Genomic DNA, 19,717 nt, shown 5'->3' on the forward strand with positions numbered 1-19,717 from the left:
GCTCCAGCTTAACAACTGGAGATACTCTGATGCTGGACGCAGAGAAAGCAAGGCCAACACATGGGGTGCTCCTCGTCCTGCACAGCCGCAGCAGAGGAGGAAGGAAAACGCGCGGCAGTAAATCTGAGCTGACAGTGCCACCAGGTTAACGAGCTGGCGCCTGCGACGGGCTCACTGACACCCCGCTGGTTGCACTCGGGGAGCTCTCAGGGGCTGTGGGGACCCACGCAGCAGAGGCTGGGTGGCAGCAGCTCGCAGCAGAGCACCGCGCACGCTGCAGTGCCCGCTCTGGCCGCGGGAGCGGAAACGCGGGGCAAGGCTCCTGGCGAGGCGCAGGCACACGTGAGGGTGAGGCTGCATCTCCCCGTACGAACCAACGTGCTGTTTTAATAAGCGCTAATTAGCATATTTATAACATTCTGTTCCAGGGAACAGTTTCTGTCACACATTCCCTTATATAAGCCATGATGCCGACTGAAGGGTTTGCTAATGTTTCTCAAATTAAAAGAAGGAAGAGGGGGGGGAAAAAACAACTACAGCTTCCAGATGCCAAGCAGCAGACTTTAAAAGAGATTATTTGTTGGGAGGGAGGGAGGGAGGGAGGGTAAAAGCAGTTAGTGGTGTTCAGAGCCGGGGTTTCGGCTCTGCTGGGATGAGGCAGGCACCCCCACACTCCGTGTACCTCCGCGGCTGCCTCCGGCACCCGGCAGCTGCGGGAGGAGAGCTGAGCTGTGCGCTGCCCCTGCTGTGACCTGCTAGCAGCTGAGCTGGTCCAGCACCATCACCTGTGCGGCTTAACAAGGCTGGAGCAGCAGGGGTGCTAGCGCAGCGCTTGCTTGCTCGCCCAGGTCGCCAGCCTGCAGCAGACGTGTAAAACAGAGCGACAGCAGCATCGCCCTCAGGGGCAACGGGGGTGCTCTGAATGCTGGGCTCCACCATGAGCTGCCCCTGTCTTCTGCTAAAGCTGTGCCAGTGCCTCTCTGAGCTCTCCATGGGCCCCTCCAGGGAGGCAGCAAGCACCAGGCAGAGGCTGGGAGCTCCCAGAGCTCAGGTGCCAGCAGCAGGAGGCTGGGAGGGACGGGGTGCCAGCCGGGACAGGCAGCCTCACCCCTGTGCACGCTGCGTGTGTGTCGGCAGCACTCCCCTCCTGTTTCTGTCCTGCCTCCGCCCCAGAGATCTGCCTGGAGGCAGAGCAATGTTCCCTGCAATTAAGGCAGTTCGCTAATCAGAGCAGCGTCAGGCCATCTGTCACAGCCGTGAACGCAGCGCTGGTGCATGCAGCCAGCCACCTTTCTCCTGGCCTGGGCTTTGAAGTCACAGCAGCAGTCCGGGGACTGGAATTTCTAATGGAAATCATGACAAAGTTGGCAACTCCCCAAGAAAAATGAAGGCTCCGAGTCACATAATTACTAGAAGAATGAAATTCTGTTACCACTCATAACCAGCCTGGAAAGTTAATTAAAATGTTCATGTATATTTGTAATTATTAAAGGAAAAAAAAGAAAAAGCCCAAATAAAAGAGCTTTAAAGACACAGTACACACCCTGCTTCCCAAAGAGAGCATCTCTTTTGGTGCTGGTTTAACCTGACACTTCAAGTCTTTGTCACTGTGATGCAGCAGGACCAGAGCCCCAAAGGCAGCCAACGACCAGACCCCAATTACCAGACACGAAGCAGAGCGAGGGCAGAGCAGGGCTTTGGACTCCTGGGCTGGAGCAGCCACGCAGCCACTGCTCAGCATTGTTAGAAACATTTTTAATACAGAGCGTGCAAATGCATATGTCCTACCACACCTTTCCAAAGCTTCCTTTTCCCAGCACCATCAGGAAATTGAAATCTGAAAGTTTCATCCGATCTCTGCTCCCGTTGTTATCGAACTTAGAAATGGCATTTGTTGTCTTCTCATCCGCAGCCTTGGACCCTGTGCCAATCTTGGCTCTCTGCAGGGACAGAGATGGAGAAAAGAGAAAAATTACTGAAAACAACATGCAGAAATGTCATGATGAAAACAGAGAATGCTCCTGAATCCCATGTTAATCAGCTCTTTGCTATCTGAAAGCTACACCAAGCTATGGAAGCCTCCCATGCACCCTGGGTGCGGGTCAGACACAGCACATGGCTCTGCCCAGCTCATCCCCAGCTCAGATCCATGAGAATCCAGGAGCCACATCCCCGGATGCTCCAGCCGCCAGCTCCTCCTGCAGCTTACAGGATGCATCCATCCATCCTCCGCTCACAGCCAGGGGGGCTTCTCCCACGTTGCACAGCCACCCACGGGACCTCCACGACACCCCTGGGCAGGCACAGAGCTAGAGCTGGGGTCCCAGAAGCACACCCGAGCTGCAGGTAGCATCGACCTCCTGCAGCGCTGGCAAGTGGCAGCTCTGGAGCTCATCCTTACAGACCACCAACATCAGATGGGAAAACCGCACTGTGGCCAGGAGCGTTCGATGTTTTAAACCTTGAGCCCTGCCTCAGAAATGCCAACCCATAATGTGCTTGAGGCCATCCAAGTATAAAACAGAGCCTTAAATGAGCTTTGCCTTCACAAAGCTGATTTCTGTCTCTCACCTTATGAGAAAATGACAGGTGAATATAAATATATTGTTGTGAAATACGGGAATTGTTATCAAGCTCCAACTTTGTTACTATCTGATATCAAAGAGAATTGCACTCCTGTGCCAGTTCAGGCTGAACGTAGGAAGCTACAAATTCATTTTGAAAAAAAAAGCAGAATAGAAAGCACTTCTGCATCCCCAAGCAATCACACGAGCTGGTTCAATCACAATTGCTTATTAAGAAGCCCTCACAAAACCCCCACATTTTTTAAACACAAAATCTCATCAGTTGCTTGGCACCTTCTCATTGGTCCAGGGGCTATCTAATTTGCTGAACCACAATTTGTAAAAACTATCTCACAATTTATTCGGTTTTAATTTTTAGAAATATGCCACACTGTAGGGCTTGCATTGAGCTCAGTCTAGCATGAAATTCCATTAACCCGATTCCAGCAGTTCAATTTGACTGCTGCTCGCAGCTCCTCCAGATAGGAGCCTCACAAGTAATCTCCAAGCCTTTGCAGCTGCTAATTGGTTATTGCAAGGTTCTCCTTGCTGTAAAATTCCCCATTCAAGGTCACCTGCAGCACCTACAAACATCTGAAAGACTGCTGCACTGAAAAATAAAGGTACAGTTTCAAGGATTTGCAAACATCATAATTGCTAATACAGCTCTGAACAAGTGCCCCAGGGAAGAGGCTGAAATCATTCAACAGCCTGAGACCTGCTACTGCTGCAAATGGAGCAACGTGCACAGGATGCTTGCTTTCAGATGGAAAACAACAATGACAACAACAACAAAAATAAAGAGTTTGTGCATAGAAAAGGAAACAAAGTCACCTCTCTGAAAGTATCATAGGACTTCTGGGGTTGGAAGGGACCTTAAGGATCATCTAGTCCCAACCCCCCTGCCATGGGCAGGGATGCCACCCACTGAAAGTCCAAAGTTTCTCCCTAGCTGCAATTTTTACGCTGTTGCAACCTCCCCAGCACAAGGGGCTATCTGCCAGAGCATTTTAGTCAAGGTCAGTTCGTGTGCCCCATGGCACTGCCCTGGGGGTCCTGCTGCCCACCCCAGCACCCGGAGCTCCTGGCATGTGCCACACCAAGTGAGAAACTGCTGTACCTGTGGTGTGGCACAGCGATCTCTGAAATCTTGCCCAAGTAAAACAACAATCACAGTTCTGATCGAAGAGCACAAAGCCTTGGACACTCCCCACCTTATCCATCTCCACTTTAGAAGGAGAAACCTCTAAGTGTGCAGCCGTGGCACTGGCTGAAAGCTGCTCATTTAATTTGGCTGAAGATGGATTCAGATGTGTGCAACTAAACAAGCCCAGCCTTTGCGTCGTCACAGAGCCAGCCCCGTGTTGTGTGACTTTGCCTTCAGCAATCCTTACCCTATTGTATTCCAAAGCTATCTGTAAAAGAAACGTGTACTTATCAGCAGGCAAAACAGTCATGTTCTGTGAAAGCTTCCCTAACTACTCTATCACAGTTAAAAAACAATCTTGTCAGATCAAATTTGACACTAAATTAACCTCTGCGAAAACAAGCTTTAACAAGATTCAAGGGCAATCATCGTGTTTCCATTAAATTACACCCAAAAGCACACCTCTGCATTTCAGACAAACACCTATCTCCTGCACGCCTGCAGCCCCAGCACCGGCACTGGTCACGGGAATCTGAGTGAAGCTGGACCCAGGGAGGACGATGCTGTTGCTCCTGAGCAAAGTGGGAAAGGTGAGCATGAAGAGAGGGGAAGGAGGAAGATTTTAATTTGCTTCACTCCAGCAAATTCGCCAGCTGCAGCCCCAGCACTGCCAGCAGCACCGGTAGGTGCCCAGGTGAGCACCCGAGCGTGGAAGTGACTCCAGGTCTCTGCTGCCACCAAGTCCGTGGCTGAAGAGCTGCTGCTGCAGTTGGACTCAGTCCTGTGCTTGACCTGAATTGCAGCATCGTAGTGTGTTCATAGGAGGCGAGGATACAGACACAACATGGCTCAAACAAACAGGCTCAGCATGCAGCTAGGCCAGGAGTGAAAAAGGTCTTTTGAGTACAGAGCTCGAGATAACAGTCAGGGAGAGGTCAAGATCAGCACCCTGCGGAGGTGTCTTGTTTTTGCTACGGAGTGCCTTTAATGCCTACTTCTATTCTAAGTGACTAAAAAAAGTCCTTTAACCTGTTCTTTAATGCACTCCTAATGTTGACACAATTTTGAGACCTCTTTAAGGTTTACAACTGAAGCATGTCAAATACTGCTCACCAAAAAAAATAATTAAGAAAGCACTTGACCTTCGTTATCCAACTCCATTTGTCAGAGTTAATTCCCTACATCTGAATTTATGCAATAGCAGCTGATGTTCACATCTATCAAGCTGTCCCGGCAACCGGCTGATAAAGACCGAGCAGAATTGGCAGCGGGTGTGCTGCCAGGCTTCTCGCGGAGCTGCTGCCTCAGGAGGCTTTCTGCTGGAGCCCAGGACGTGCCCGCTGCAGACACAGGGCTGCAGGAAGCGCACGGGCAGGACTGCAGCCAGGAGCCACGCTGCAGGCTGCCAGAGCAGGGCAGTGCTCCCGCAGAGGCAGCTCGCAGGCAGGCAGCGCGGCACCGTGCAGGCTGACACCTCCGTCCTTTCAGCCGGTGCTTCTGCAATGCCAACTCCACTCAGAATATAAACCTCACGCACACCTCAGCTTGCTCCTATTGATTGTGCTGCCCAGGAACAGGCAGGATCAAGAAGTGGTAACACAGGTCGATCGAAGGATTCCTTTTAGCCCTTATCTTCTGGAATGGCCCCTGGCTGCTGCTCTGCAGGGAGGCCCCACTGCATTCTTCTCACCTCTGGGGCAGCTGGCACGAGCCATGGCCAAGCTGCTCAGGGATTTCTTTCTCTCCATTGATGACTTGGTCACAAGGGAGGGTGCGAGCAGGGGAAGACGCAGTAGGGTGGGGATACAGACAGAGCCTGGCAGCACGAAGGGACACTTCTGGACGGTACGTTTTCTGATATGCAGGCAGCTCGCCATCTGTGACTTCCACCATACATACCGTTTTAACACCACTGGAACATCAAGAAATGTAAGAAAAGCGGGTAGCTAATTCTCTGCCGAGCTGACAACCATGGCATATGGTTGTATGTCAACTGTTGCATTAGAACTGTCTTATTTTCTTGGATATTCAGGCAAGTTATATATAAATGAGATATGTAAGCGAGATTTAAAAAAAGAAAGGGCATTGAGAGAAAGAAACCAATTCGCCAGTCCCATGCTACAGTTAGGGAGTTCACACCGACATCCGTAAGGGCAAATATTTTATTTTGTGTATTGCTCATTTCAGGTAAGTCTCCAGATGTACTACATTCATCCTCAGGGTTCTGGGAAGATTTTAGCTGTACTGAAAAAATGGCAAAGATCTATTAATTCAGTGCTGTCTGGATCAATCACTGCAGCAAAATCTTCTATGGCTTACCGAGTAGTGAACAGACATTTCTCCCTGAAGCATTTTTGGGGAGTTATTTGGACTGTGAGAGCAGTGCTACACGCCAGGGGAAGGATGGTTACCTGCGTTATCAAAAACTAAATCACTGGCTTGTGTGTCTTGCCTTCTTGCTCCTGGCTTACACCTCCACTAACCCCATCAGCACTCCTGGCAGGTAGCAGCTTGGTGCAAAGAGCCTGTTTGGGATCACGGCTGCCGTGTCCAGCTGACAGAGCCATCGGCTCTCAGAAACCCAGAGCAGCCCCGGCACACCAGGCAGGGCACAGAGGCTGCCACGCCAGAACATACAGCAGGGCAAGAAAGGGTTTCTTTCTGAGATTACCTGCAAATCCAATTATATCAGTATCTTAACTTATCATAGGGGTAATAATTCATAACCAGCAGCGTGACAGAAAAAAAACAACAGACAAAAAATGCTATTTTATTGCACCTCAGAGCCAGGGCACAGCTGCTGTATCAGTGTTTGCACATGCTGACACCGGGAGCACAGTGACATCAGGCCACCCCGGCACACGCAGGGTCTTCATCCCTCTTTAATTGGAAAATAGTGTTGGCAGTACATTAACTGAAGTGTCTCCTCTTCGAGCTGCTGTACTCACTCTGGCAAACACAAGCAGTGAGTTATGTAATCCTAATAGAGAGTAATCGTCTGAAACAATGCAAATGAAAGGGCGATGTTTGTTGTGCTGCTTTCCTCACAGTACGAAGAAATGACTTCTTAAAAATTATGGGATTTGAGACTCCTACCTGCACATAGCAGACATGGGATCAAGCAGTCTTAGCAGTGCACAAGGCACAAAGCAAACATTACACAAAACTGTGCATTGTGCAATATTCTCTGTTGTATTTTCAGCCTGACATAAGTGCCAAAGAATTATTTTCATCTCTCCTCTCATCCACCAGAAACAACTGTTCCCTTTCCCAGCTAAGCCACTGTCTGCTGCCACCGCATGCAAAGCCAGAGACATGCACAGGGAGGTCACTGCATGTTCAAATTGGAACGAAGTACTCCTGAAGGATGGCTTGAGCAGTGTGCAACAATTAGAAAACATCCTGTCAATCCCAGCAGAAAATTGTATGTGAATGAACCCTTCATTGCATCCCCTGGTTCATCTGAACCCTTGTGTTTTAACGTGCCGTTCAACAATTTTTAGGAAATGACCACCTTTGGCTCATCTCTCCCAGCTTGCCCTCACCCTGTCTTCAGGTGGCTGCCTTCAGACCTGAATTAAAGCGTGACCACTACACCAAGTGTTGTTCACCCCTCGTTGAGATCCAAACCAGCTGCAGGCATCTCTGTGGATATGGAAAGAAATATAAACATGCTTGGCCACCACACACTTGAATGCTGCAGAGCTAAGCACTCGCCAGGGCTCAGTGCCCATGGAGCACACAATCCCAGAGCACAGCTCCTGACCCGCTAACGCGTCCTGCTGGTGGTCAGCCACTTGTCTCACCCACCTCAACACTGGGAGCTGTGAGCTGAGACTGGGACCTGTTCAAATGGCAAAACATGGTTTCTCCTAAGGAAACAGCAGTGTAAGGATAGGAAAACTGACCTAGCTGCTGTCCTTCTGGAATACAAACAGACCGCAGGGAAGGACAAGCCGATCACCTGCAGTGCTCACGTCCCCCAGAGCCGCACCAGGGCAGAAGGCGCTGTGGCTGCACCGGGGCTTTGCCATTCCCAAATGGAGCAGCGAGGTCCCTGTTTGTTACCTCATGGAGCCCAGCCTTTGCTGGAAAGCTTCAGCTCTTCAGTGACTTTTTTAGCTAACGTAGCCAACAGCGTGCCTTCTGGGGACAGCACCCAAGCCTGGTGCGGAGCAGACGGCTGTGCTGCACTGGCTGCAGGCACCAGCACAAAGCAGGAGGGGGTGCTGAGCCCTACCCTGCCCTGTGGCCCCAACGAGTTCCCAAGAAAAGCCAATTCACCTCAAATTTCTGCCTCAGTTCCTCGTTTCCTTCTTCTCCCTCGGGAGGCACGGGCACGTTGAAGTACTCTCCCTCCTCCTGGCTCAGCAGCTTAAACCTGGAGGGAGACAGCGAGACGGTCAGGGCAGGGCACCGGCTCTCCCCAGCTATGCCTGTGTCCAGGTGATCCTTCCCCAAGGTGAGGACCACCCCAAACTTTGCACCCCCAGACCTCCATCACGCTTCCAGACATGCACCCGGGCACGGGGCTGTTGCTGGGACCCCCGGTGGGCTTGGGGCTGGCCAGCACACCCCTGCCATGCAGAACAGAGCACTGCTGCCTCCTCCAACACCCCAGCCTGCCCCAAACCCACAGACAAGGCAGGGCATGGGTTCCTTCCCCCTGACACTGCCCTGGCCAGGGCAGATCCTGGCTCCAGCTCCCTGGGGACAGCGCGCACCCCGCTGGGAGCCAGGCGGGCACCGACAGCCCTGAGCACACAGCCGGGGCTCTCACAGGAAGGGGAAGAGTTTAGCCAGCAATTATCAGAAATCATGGAAATGCCATTCAGATCTGAGGCGTTTTACACAGCCGCAGGCAAAGCTTTGGCTCCATCAGCGCATCCTCTCCCGGCAGCCAGAGAGGAGCAGTTATCAGCCGGGTGTTATCTATAGAGCCTGCGTCTGCACTGAATGAACAAAGCGCTATTTGCATAATATAGGGACAGACTCTTCCTCTGAGCTCGTTTCCTCCATTAACTGCAGTAGTTTAGATATGAAATATACATCAGAGCTCCTTCTAGAGTTTATTCCAGCCAAATACTGTGACAAGGAAAATTACTTAGATCTCCACTTACATGATTTTTAAAAGGCTGGGAAAACCATCACACTTTGCACCGCATTAGAAACAGGCGGTGCACCAACCCCAGCTGAGGCACACGCAGCTTCACAGACGATTGCAAATTTAGGAGGAAGTGACAATTTTTTTCCCCCAGAAGAGAATTTGTGCCTCAATCACGGTCTGTTCTACACTAAGTGGGGCATGAGGGTCTGAGGTGTGCTGTGCCCCCTGAGCAGCGCCCAGCCCCACGCTCCCTCCGGGGGGTCTGCTCGCCTCACCTAACACAAGTTAATGCCACGCCGGTTTTGGTTTCCAAAAGACACACAATATCTATTTTCAATTACTACACTTCACATGGCAAGCATGGAAAAGTAACACAGCTCTCAGGCATCAGTGGCTGGGGAAAAAAAAAAGCAAGGGAACAAGGCATGTATCCTGCTGGGGAAGATAAAATGGAAATGAACAGACCCATTCAGGGTGATTTTGCAGACCCACTGTGTTCATCTTTCATATGGTAACAAGTAACAGTAATTACACACTTCGGGCAGTGCTCCTCCTTTTATTGAAGCCCCCCCCTCATCGCTCCTGCTGCTCCGCTCAGGCTGGTGAGGCCACGCTGCCAGCCCAGGACAGAAGTTACAGGAATTCAACCCAAAGCTGCAGGAAAATGCTTGTTCTCCTGGCAGCCGACACATTCTCCTTCTGAAGCCTCTGTACCGAGACCCCGGAGGGAGCACTGGCCCTTGTGGCCACGAACTTCAGGCTGATGGGCCACGTCCCTGAAGTGGTCCCAGTGTGCCTGTGGCAACAAGAAGCCACGAAAGAAGGTCCCTGAAGGGAAGGAGGCTGCCAAGAGAACAAGGGGCTGCCGTGTCTTCTCCCATCGGGTACAAAAAGACCATTTTGCCCACAGCTCTGCACTTTTAAACCAATTGCATTCTTACCATCCATCAACTCCAGACTTCTGCAGCTCGGAAATCCCGAAGGACAAGGAGCCCATGAAGTCATTTCTGCTGGTCAGATCCCAGTCCCAAATCTCCACAGACAACCTTCTGTCTTTGTCTGCCTCCTTCAGTTGGCTGGAAGGGAGGAAAGAAAAGGGATGTTTGGTTTTGGAAGCCACTGCTACGCTACCACACCCTTCAAATGCCATTAGCACGTGGGTGCAAAACGAAGGGATGGCCTCCAGTAACAAGGCAGCCCTTTAACATTAATTTCTTGACAGCAGTCGCTTCAAATGGAGAACGTGAAGCTCCTTCCCAAAACATTCGGCTTTGGTCAGGGGACAGAGTAGAAATTTGAGCATTTCTGAGCCACGTTGACAGGACTGAAAAGAATCATTTCTCAGTTGAATCAGCTTAATCTCTCCGAATAATTAAATCAGAGGAAATACAATGACATTAATTCCTAGGGGGTGAGAAAAATTAGTTTACAAGTTCAAACATTTTTCTTGTACTTACAATTTAAATGTCTCATTCCACTCAGGATTCAGGGAGCACTTTATAGTTTTGGTCTTCTGTTTGCTTTCATTTTTGGGGTCAGGGATTAATTTAAGCTTCACGTAGGGATCTGACAAGCCATTAGGATCCATAGGAACTAGGTTTTTAGCATCTCTTACTGAGGAGGAGAAAAAGGATTAAATTCAATATTCAAACTGTAAAAAATATCCAAAACCCTAGACAACATCCCCGTGTGCCAAGGATGAGTATGAAAATAGCGATTAAAAACAGAATGGAAGCTGGATGTGAGCAGACAGGGGCATTACATAAGAAGCAGCAGAGTTAGCAACACCAAGCATTGAGCTCGAGCGGACAACGGAGGCTGAAGGATCTACTCAACAGGCTGTTTTCATCTTCTGACAGGATGATTTGTTGTTTGCTTTCTTTTCCCTGCAGCAGTTTAAAGCTGCTGCTTTCCTTCTAGCAGAGCAGCGCTCCCAGGAGTGGCAGCACGCAGCTCCAGCTCGCCCCAGGGCTCAGCCTCTCCCAAAAGCCCCCTCCCAAATCCCGGCCAGCACCCTCAGGGGCTTTGCAGGGCTCTGTGCACAGAGCAGGTCCTCATCTCAGGCACCTCCTTGCGCTCCAGCAACCTGCATCACCTGCCTTTCCCCAGGGCTAGTGTGAAGGGCTGGGGGTGTGGGTGAAGGGCTGGGCAGTGGGACAGCTCCTGCTGCGCTCCCCAGTGCCAGCTGAGGACAAGAGCTCGGGGAGAGGCTGGGCTGAGCGTGGGCTCTGCTCTCCCCTGACATCCTAAGAGCAGAGGCAGTGAGGCTGCAGCAAGGGGTGCCCACGTTTGGAGGCGAGCAGAAAGCAGCCTCTCAATGAGGAGGGATCAAAGGGCAGTGAGCACAAGAGGGCGAAGGCAAACCTGTGGGCTACTGAGGTGGTTTGTAATTGGATTGTGGCTCTGACAAGTAAAATACGACGCGGATGATCTAAGTCTCTTGCTGTGGACTAAGTCAAAAAGGGCCTGTCTTCTGGGAGAAGGAGCTTGTCTTCCCCTCAGCCTGAGCAGAGATACCACCAAATACCACAGATGAAACGCCCCGTGGGACAGGGTAGAGCACAGACCTAAGCAGGGGAAAGGCTGCTTAGAAATAACTGAAGCAGAGGTTCCCTGCCCCTGTGCTGCAGGGGGGACACGGCTCCTTTGGGGGCTTGCAGGCAGGCCCAGCTGCCCCCAGCAGCAACGCAGCAAGTCCCACCGGGGCATGGATTTTGCCCCATGCCCTATTCCAGAGGAGAGGACTCAGCTTGTTGTGAAGTGCTGCGGGAACTAAAAGATGCTTTCAGAGAGTCGGTGAGAGTAGAAACAATTGTTCCGCTCCCAAATCACCAGCACGGAGTTTCTGATGCAAGGTTGGGAGCCAGATAGTTTTAAAAAAGGAATTAATGCTCCAAAATCTGCAATCTCCTGCTGTCCTCCTGAAGCATTGCCCAATTTCCAGCTCCATGGAATAAAACTTGTAGCCAAAAATCAAATCTGCATGTATAAACTAGCTCATTTATCAAACACGACAGCCTGACAGCAGCTCGCAAGACAGAGAGAGGCAAGCCTGCCGGGAATCGCCTGCTGCCCAATTAAGGTGCCTAGGCAGCCCAATTAAGGTGCCTGGGCAGCCCTATCGATTCTCCAGCCCCACATATTTCTCCCACAGTGACCAGTGTGGGAGCCAGCACCTCCCCAGCACCTGTAACAGAAGGGGAGGGAACGACTGCCTTACTGGCAGCCTTGGAAACCCTGAAACAAAACGCCCAGAGACCTCGCAGTGGATGCTGTCATGCCCAGGACAGGCCCCATGCCCTCGCTGTGAGGTTAAGGCTCACCAGTGGTCAGTCAGGTCGGGGATGGGGGCACCAGCTCGGCTCCCCTGCCTAGCCATGGCTTCCCCAGGAGGACCCAATGCCCACGGTGCTGCCAGCATCCACCGACCTGCACTCGGCTTTGCTCTGAAATCAGAAGTCACCCGCAGGGAGGATGCTGAGGGGTCTTCCTGAGGAACTGAGGACACCAGGACATCCTCAAAGTGCCTGTTTGGAGATGCCCAGAGAGGAGGATGCACCCTTCCTGCCCTGGAGAGCACCAAGTCGCAGACACGGGGCATCCCTGGGGCAGCAGAGCATAGGGCCGCACGGCTTTCAAGCTTCTCGAGCTTTTTTAAGCTTCAGTGGTGCCCAGAGACAGGCCAGGAGGCAGTGGGCACAAACTGAAGCACACGAAGTTCCAGCCAAATGTGAGAAAATGATTCTTTACTGTGAGGCTGACAGCTCTGGCACAGGCTGCCAGGGAGGCTGCGGGATCTCCTTCTCCGGAGATGCTCAGGACCCCCTGGACACCACCCTGCGCTCCGTGCTCTGGGTGACCCTGCTGGGCAGGGGCTGCCCTGGGGGATCTCCGGAGGCTCCTTCCCACCTCCACCACTCTGGGGCTCTCCAGTTACTGCTGCCGTGCTCTGCAGAGCCCAGGCAATAGGCAGTTTTGCAGAAGCCCCGGGCTGCCCCTGCACAGATGGAAACCCGCAGCAGTGCCGGGCTGGTGACCGCGGGTGGAACAGCTCTGCCCAGCCTCACCCGCACAACAGACGCGCGCAGACAGGGCTTGTGAGAGCAGCCTGAGCAGTCGTGCCTCCCCCCATTTATAGCTCCTTGCTGTGACACAAGCAGCATGACTTCGTTTCTGTAATGTCTTGACAATTATTTTCATGTGCCATTTGACAAATGAATCATTTTTTATAAAGTTTGGACATAAATACCAGCTCTGCACTTCAGAGGATACACAGTAGTTATTCTGCAGCTTAATTTGGACTCTCAGTCAAAATCTTCTGTGGAAAGCTTTGTACCGTCCAAGCAGAAAGGCTCACAATCTGCTGTGTGAAATCTCTAAGTAATGAGTTTAATTTCCAAGGACCCTGCCAGGGCTCTGCACTGATCCAGCCAGAGTGCTTTCCTCTCCCTCACCCCTTATTGGAGAAGCAGAACACAGTTTCTCATCACATTTACAGGCTTTTGTGTCTTTTAGATAGGAAACAAACAAACAAACAATCTTTGCAACCCATTTTTGAATTATAAAACATGAAAATGTATTGGAGAGAAGTCCCACAGCGGGTCCTGCCAAACCACTACCTGAGTAGCAGCGAGGCCATATAGGAAGCAGCCCCCGAGCGTTGGTACCCAAGCACAGGAGCAGCTCCTGCAGCCTGCAGCGCTCGGTGCCCTGCCCTTGCTGCCTGGGGGAGCGGCTGGGACCTTGGCTGCCCGTGGGACCCAGCGCCTGGCCGCGGGGACGTGTCACCGTGCCACACTGAGTCATGCAAAGGCTCTGACTTCACCTCATTTTTCACCGTCCAAACGGCCAGGGTAACGTACTCTAGAGACAAATGAATAGGTCTGTGTAATTTATCAGGCCATTGTTCAGTTCTTTATAGAACAGGAAAAATAATTCCTGACCCTCAGAGTCAATCAGTTTATGCCCTGAAGCATGAGATTTGATTACCTCATGTTATTATCTCAGCGTGCAGACCTAGAAATTTCATTAATGGGAATAATAATATCTATTCATTAAAACAAATAATGCTTCTGCTTGACCTTAAGTAACTTTCTGGTTTTTTTTATTTGTTTGTTTGTTTTCCAAGCAGAAAACAACAATGAAGTGCAAGATAGTTTTAAAAGCCTTGTAGTGATACCTTGTGTTAAAGTAAACATGCTTCTCTCAGTTTATGGCATTTCTCTGACAGTTAAATTTGATGTAAAATAGTTTGACATCTCTTATGTGCTGACAGTTTTGTGCACCACTGCAAAGTAGTAACATCATTATTAACAGCGAGGAGAAGAAAATTATGGTCTCATTTCAAGCAAGTGATCTTAAACCACTCTGGGTACCAAACCTGCTGAGAAAAAGCTGCTGCGGCCTTGGGCAAACATCACGGGAGGTGCATGGCAGGGCCTCACCAGCACTGGGGGCGATGTGGGCGCAGGCACCGGCTGCCTGGGGAAAGCACCGTGGGCTGCGGAAGGGATGGGGTGTGCAGGGGCAGCCCATGGTGCCCCCAGCTGCCCACGGCAGGGGGACCGGCAGCGTCAGCGGTGCCCACGGCCACCTCCGCACACATCTGTGCAGGCACACGGGGATGGTGGGGGTGTGCCTGGGCTGCAGCCCTGCTGATGCTGTGCGCACGCTGCTCACCCTGCAGTGTCACATCGCTGTGCCTCCAATGGCACAGGTAGACAAGACTGATTTTTCACCGATGCCCCGGGCACATCACACGAGGCTGCTCTGAAAGTGGCCTCTCCTGCCCAGTGGGCACTGCAGCATGGGGAAGTCCTGGCAGAGGAGCACTCGGCTACCCTGGGATGAGAGATCCCTGCATTGCCTCGTGCTGGGTTCTGCTGCCAGCTGGATTGGTGGCAGGCACAGGAGGGTGGCTCCAGGCTCACACTGCAGGGTGGGGGCACCCCAGCTGCTGGCAGCAAAGGGCTGCTGCTGGCCCTGCCGCCTGCCTGCCCACCGATAGCACCCAGGTTTCCATGGGAAGGCAAAATTAATATGCTGGGTAAAGAAAGACCAGAAAGTTCTTTGCTAAATATGCAGTGCCATATGGGGGTTCACTTCTATGTGAAAAGGAGAAAAAAAAAAAAAGCCTACAACAAAACCCACTCCTACCCAGCTCTTAAAGACAACTTCTACTGGCTGCCAAATCCTTTACCTTCATCTCTGAGTAAGCAGGGCCATTGGAACAATTTTAGTGCAGATCATTCTGCTTCCCACTGCACACCATGGAAAAAAACTTCTGAAAGCCCTCTCGGTGCAAGGAGAGGCCCGAGTTTGGCCGCCCCAACACCTCACCGTGACCTCGGCCAGCAATGTGCAGAGAACTGCCAGCGGTGCCCCCCTCTCACACCCTTTGAGCAGGATTTCGGGCAGGGGAAGGCTCTCGGGCAGCCTTCCTGCAGCACTGCACCTTCCTCCCTCCAGCAGCAGGCACCATCCTCGTCTGGGAGCAGCCACACCACAGCGCACACCTGGCGCTCAGATTAGCACCCTCGTGCATTAGAACATTTAATTAATGCTCTGCAGAAGAATATATTTGCACATGCTTATACAATAGAAAAGGCACAGGACTCATTACGGCCGCATCTTCCTGGGCTGGTGATTATTAATTAATGCACTTCCAGCTCTTTTATCTAATCGTAGCATAATTGGTTTCAGTTTTGGTCAATGTTTTACTTCATCAGCTCAGTAAATAGCAAGGCTCAGTCCGAGCAGCCCGTGCCAACCCTGCGGGCGCTGGCAAGGCTTAGGGCAGCTTGGGAGCCCCAGCATGGGCAGGAAAAGAAGTTCCCTTCCCTGGGGCAGGGTCCATTGACCATAGCAAGTGGATGTGGTGCTCCCAGCCCCACACGCAGGGCACACGACCACCAGCCCTTGCACTAGGACGGTGCTCTGCCTTAGCACGCACCCAGGCCGCAGTCACAGAGCACTGAACAATCCCCATCTCCCACCAGAGACAGGCAAGGCAGCAGCGATGTACAAGCAGAGTCCTTCCTGCCTCTAATATCAAACAATTTCCATGACAAAGCTCTGTGCACCTTACTGCCTTGCCGCCTCTGAGAAGTCTGAGTTGCGAAGCGCCAGATTTAATGGACTCTGAGCCACGCAATGACTTAGCTTCGTATGCTCTTGCTTCTCTGTTTCCCAAACTCAAATATTCATGTTTCTTAATACGACAGTCTCAAAATAATCTGCATTGGGAAGCTTTTCTATTATGGAAGCAAAAATGTGCAACGCCTTGATGACATTTTAATTTGCTACAATTTCCCACTTTCTCCAGCAGTCTTTTCCTGCTAATAAGATACTTGATCAAAGCCCAGAACAGAACACAGACTGCGAATATACATTTGCTCTTGTCCAACATTAGCCAAATTATGCCCTGTCACACTCCATCACTCTGCCTTCCACATTAGGCACGCCGCAGACACGCAGCACATCGCTCCTACCCGCCAGCGTCCTGCCACCGCATCGCCGCAGCTCGCGCATGCCCGCGGGTGCGCACGGCAGCCGGTGCGCTGGGATCAGCGCCGCGCTCGCGGGTCTCATCGCCTGCAGACCTGGCTGCCGGTTCACACCACGCGTGGGGGCAGAGAACGGCGTAACCTGGCTGCACTGCTGCCCTCCGAGCTGGCCAGCCCCCACCTGTGGGCACAGAGCAGCAGTGACCGGCCCCAGGGGATCCTCTTTGCATTTCAGGTGAAACAACGAGTGCCGGCAACCCCTGAGAGCAGGCGGTAATGCTGACAAGTGTCTGTAGGCTTGCTGAGCATAACAGACCAGGGTCCTGAAGTGGCTGGGGTAAAATCTGCCCAAGTCAGTGACGCATCTTTAGGTGGCTTTTGAAGGGACTTAATTTGTTTTGGCAGTCTCACAAGTCTTGAAGGACTTCTAGGTACCCAAACACTTTGTTTACCAGGCCCAAAAAATCACTTTTATTTCATCAGGCAGCTCAAGCTAAATAACCCGGCCCACACTACCTACTTAGTATGACAAAGCCATAAGTGTGAGTTTGCTGTGGTTTACGTGGTGGGTGAGACAAACAGAGATCTTTTTGCCATTAAAGGAGAAGCAACCGAACAGAGCCCTCCTGGGGCTGTGCAGCAGAGCAGCTGCTGTCATCCCCACCACCTCCCGGCCCCCTCTGCTCCTCAGCAGCCACCACTCGGCTCCTGTGGGCTCCCAAGCCTCCAGCTGGAAAATCCCACCCAACATGTGACTGCCCTTCTGAAAGGGCGAGAGCCTCCAAAGACTATTGCCAAGTTAGTGGAGCTGATGTCAGGAAGCCAAGGTGCTGAGGTTTATCTCCAGCAGCTCACCACTGCAGCTCTGCACAGGGCTGGGCACGTGGTGGCTGGCACGGGTTGGGTGCTTCAGGGGGGTGCTCAGCTCAGCAGGGCACGCTCCTGCGGCAGCGTGGCCAGCACCGGCTGCAAGGAGGCTTTGTCCCCACTTAAAGTCATGCAGCTGGCAAGCAGAGCTGCTAGCACAATTAGCCATTCCTAGCCACTTGCTTGTGGTGTCCCAGCCTCACGCATCCACTCCCTGCGTCCCGTTCTGCCAGTGCTGAAGGTAAGTTTGAGCTCCAGCCCGTCTAACTGCACAGGAGTGCTGGACGTCCAAACACGTTTCTCCTTCTGCTCAAATCCGTCTTGTCTAATTAGGCCTGGAGCCAAAGCCTGCCTCCTGCTAAGGCACCACGTAGGATGCCTCGCACAACTGACGCTGCTCTGTGCCGAGCACCAAGCATGCCAAACGAGCGAGCTGAGCCTGGGGAGCCAGCTGGGCCTGGCACCCCCTGCGCCGTGCACAGCCCAAAGCAATGCTCAGCATGACCCAGCCAGCTTGGCACCGGCCCTCTCTGCTCCTTCTTGGCCCCACACGTGCCCCTGGGCTTGCAGTCACCGCCTGTGGGCATGGATGGTGCTCCCACAACCCCTGGTGCTTCAGGAGAGAAGACAGCACTTGCTAAAAACATGTACAGAACTGTGTAGCTGGATGGGATGCCGGCTGGTTTGAGTCCTAATAATAATGCCCCCAGACACCCGTCCCAGCACCAGCTGGGCAGACACACACCAAGCCTGTGGCAATGGCACAGAGCCACGGCCTTAGGAAGGTGCCATTTATTTGTCCAGGTACCTTATTATTAGACAACACCATGCATTTTTAGACACTGGGAACACCAATGAATCCCAGTCCTTCAGAAACACCCTTGCAGCCACAGACAATAGCACTCACAGGGCTTTGATTGCAGTGAGCAAAGCTGCACTCTTGGGTGCACCATTATACAACTGCACTCAGTGCACAGCATGACTGGAGCCATAAGGGGGCCGCTCCCCCAACACCAAGGAGTGATTCACACAACCTGGAGCTCCAAGGAGGGGCAGCTCCAGGCCCAGCACAGCAGCCCCAGCCCAGTGCCTGTCCCCTAGGAGTACGAGGCTGGGTCCTTGCCACCAGCCTCTCACCCATGCCCTCAGAGCTAGCATCAGCCAGGGCCAGCACTGCTCCCGATCACATCACTGCAGCTGGCACAAGTCAACTCCATCGAGAGCCAGCCAGGACCATTCTGTGCACGTTTCGTGGACCTGGAGAAATCTGTGGTTTCAGCTGCTGTGTTCTGATCTCCTGCCTCGCACAACAGCCACCACCCAAGCCTCACAGGAACCAACAAAGCCGCTCTCTCCAGTTGTCCACCCCATAGCTTTGAGGTTCATCCCAGTTCTTTAGAGCTAAGAATATTGTAACTTGGATTTTTCTTGTATTACCATATTTATTTACAATTTTAGTATCTACAGACCATGCTGTAGACAGGACTGTACCATGTCGAGTGCTGTACAGCAGCAAAACGTGAGCACAGCTCAAGGAAACCACAGCCTACGTACGAGCCTGGAACTTGAGTCCCTGCAAAACATCCACTCCTTTCCCATGTCGTGTTGAGGTTTGTGGTTAAAATTGCACCTTGCGGCAGCGAGTTTCACAGCGCGTGTTTGTGTCATGTTTCAACATGTTTCCTTTCTTATTGATTTTCATTTTGTGAGATTAGGATCACGAGCACCCACTGTGCTGATAAGAGCAGCAGCGTCCTGTCTGCTGCCAGCGTGCAGAGGAGGTCTCAGAGGGAGGGAGAAACACTGCCTGGGGCAAACCATGGTCTTCAAAAAGGGGGTACGAGCAGATGCAGTTCTGCATATTGCTGGCTGACCACTCAAGTCATTTCAGATCAAACACCACATTTTGTTTAACCAAAGAGCTGCATTTTCCATCGAGAGGAAAAGGTTACCATTAGAAGAAAAAGAATCAGAGAAAGAGGGAGAAAAGAAAAGCACGCTACCAAAAAGCGTTTCGCAAATCCCTGTCAAATTCAAATCAAGGAAAAAATAAAAGCCTTTACTTCCTCAGCTCCAACGCCATGCCCATGCTGCCACCTGCAGGCACTTGCTCCTGCCCAGCTCACGCTGCCTGCTCGCTGCTGCCAAGCACCGAGGGACCTTTCACACCTCATGCTCCAGTTGCGATGCTCTGGGCCATGGGAAAGCTTAATAGATTTTCGGACAAGGGCCCTGCACACCCGACAGGATAGAGAAAAGATCTTGCCCCAGCACCAAATCTGCATTTTGCCATGCAGCCAGGTACACTGGTGCTTAGGCATCACTGAAAGCCCCCCAAAAACAGACCCTGGCCCTGCACCCCCCAGCAGCTCAGCACGTTACGGCGTCCAGCACTGCCTCGTGAAGCAGCAGAAGGAAATTGGCCGGGATAAGAGGAGCTGGCAGCAGGGAGACCGTGTGCAGGGCTTGGAAATGCAGACAAATTTGTGAGGCTGGCAGCAGGGGGGGCTTTAGTTTTATTGTTTCA

The 19,717-nt window shown here is 52.0% G+C and overlaps 1 protein-coding gene across 2 annotated transcripts in view; it reads right to left on the bottom strand.

The window, feature by feature from the left end:
* PRKCB (protein kinase C beta) overlaps positions 1–19,717 on the bottom strand; it is a 114,160-nt gene that overhangs the window by 32,738 nt on the left and 61,705 nt on the right. For both annotated transcript variants that reach the window (XM_032197900.1, XM_032197899.1), the window contains exons 6-9: positions 10,276–10,432; positions 9,760–9,894; positions 7,996–8,092; positions 1,794–1,940 (exon numbers count right to left, since the gene is read on the bottom strand). In XM_032197900.1, coding sequence (XP_032053791.1) covers positions 1,794–1,940; positions 7,996–8,092; positions 9,760–9,894; positions 10,276–10,432 — 536 coding nt within the window. The remainder of the gene's footprint in view (positions 1–1,793; positions 1,941–7,995; positions 8,093–9,759; positions 9,895–10,275; positions 10,433–19,717) is intronic.

This window comes from Aythya fuligula, chromosome 15 (assembly GCF_009819795.1).
Source record: "Aythya fuligula isolate bAytFul2 chromosome 15, bAytFul2.pri, whole genome shotgun sequence".
NCBI lineage: Eukaryota > Metazoa > Chordata > Aves > Anseriformes > Anatidae > Aythya > Aythya fuligula.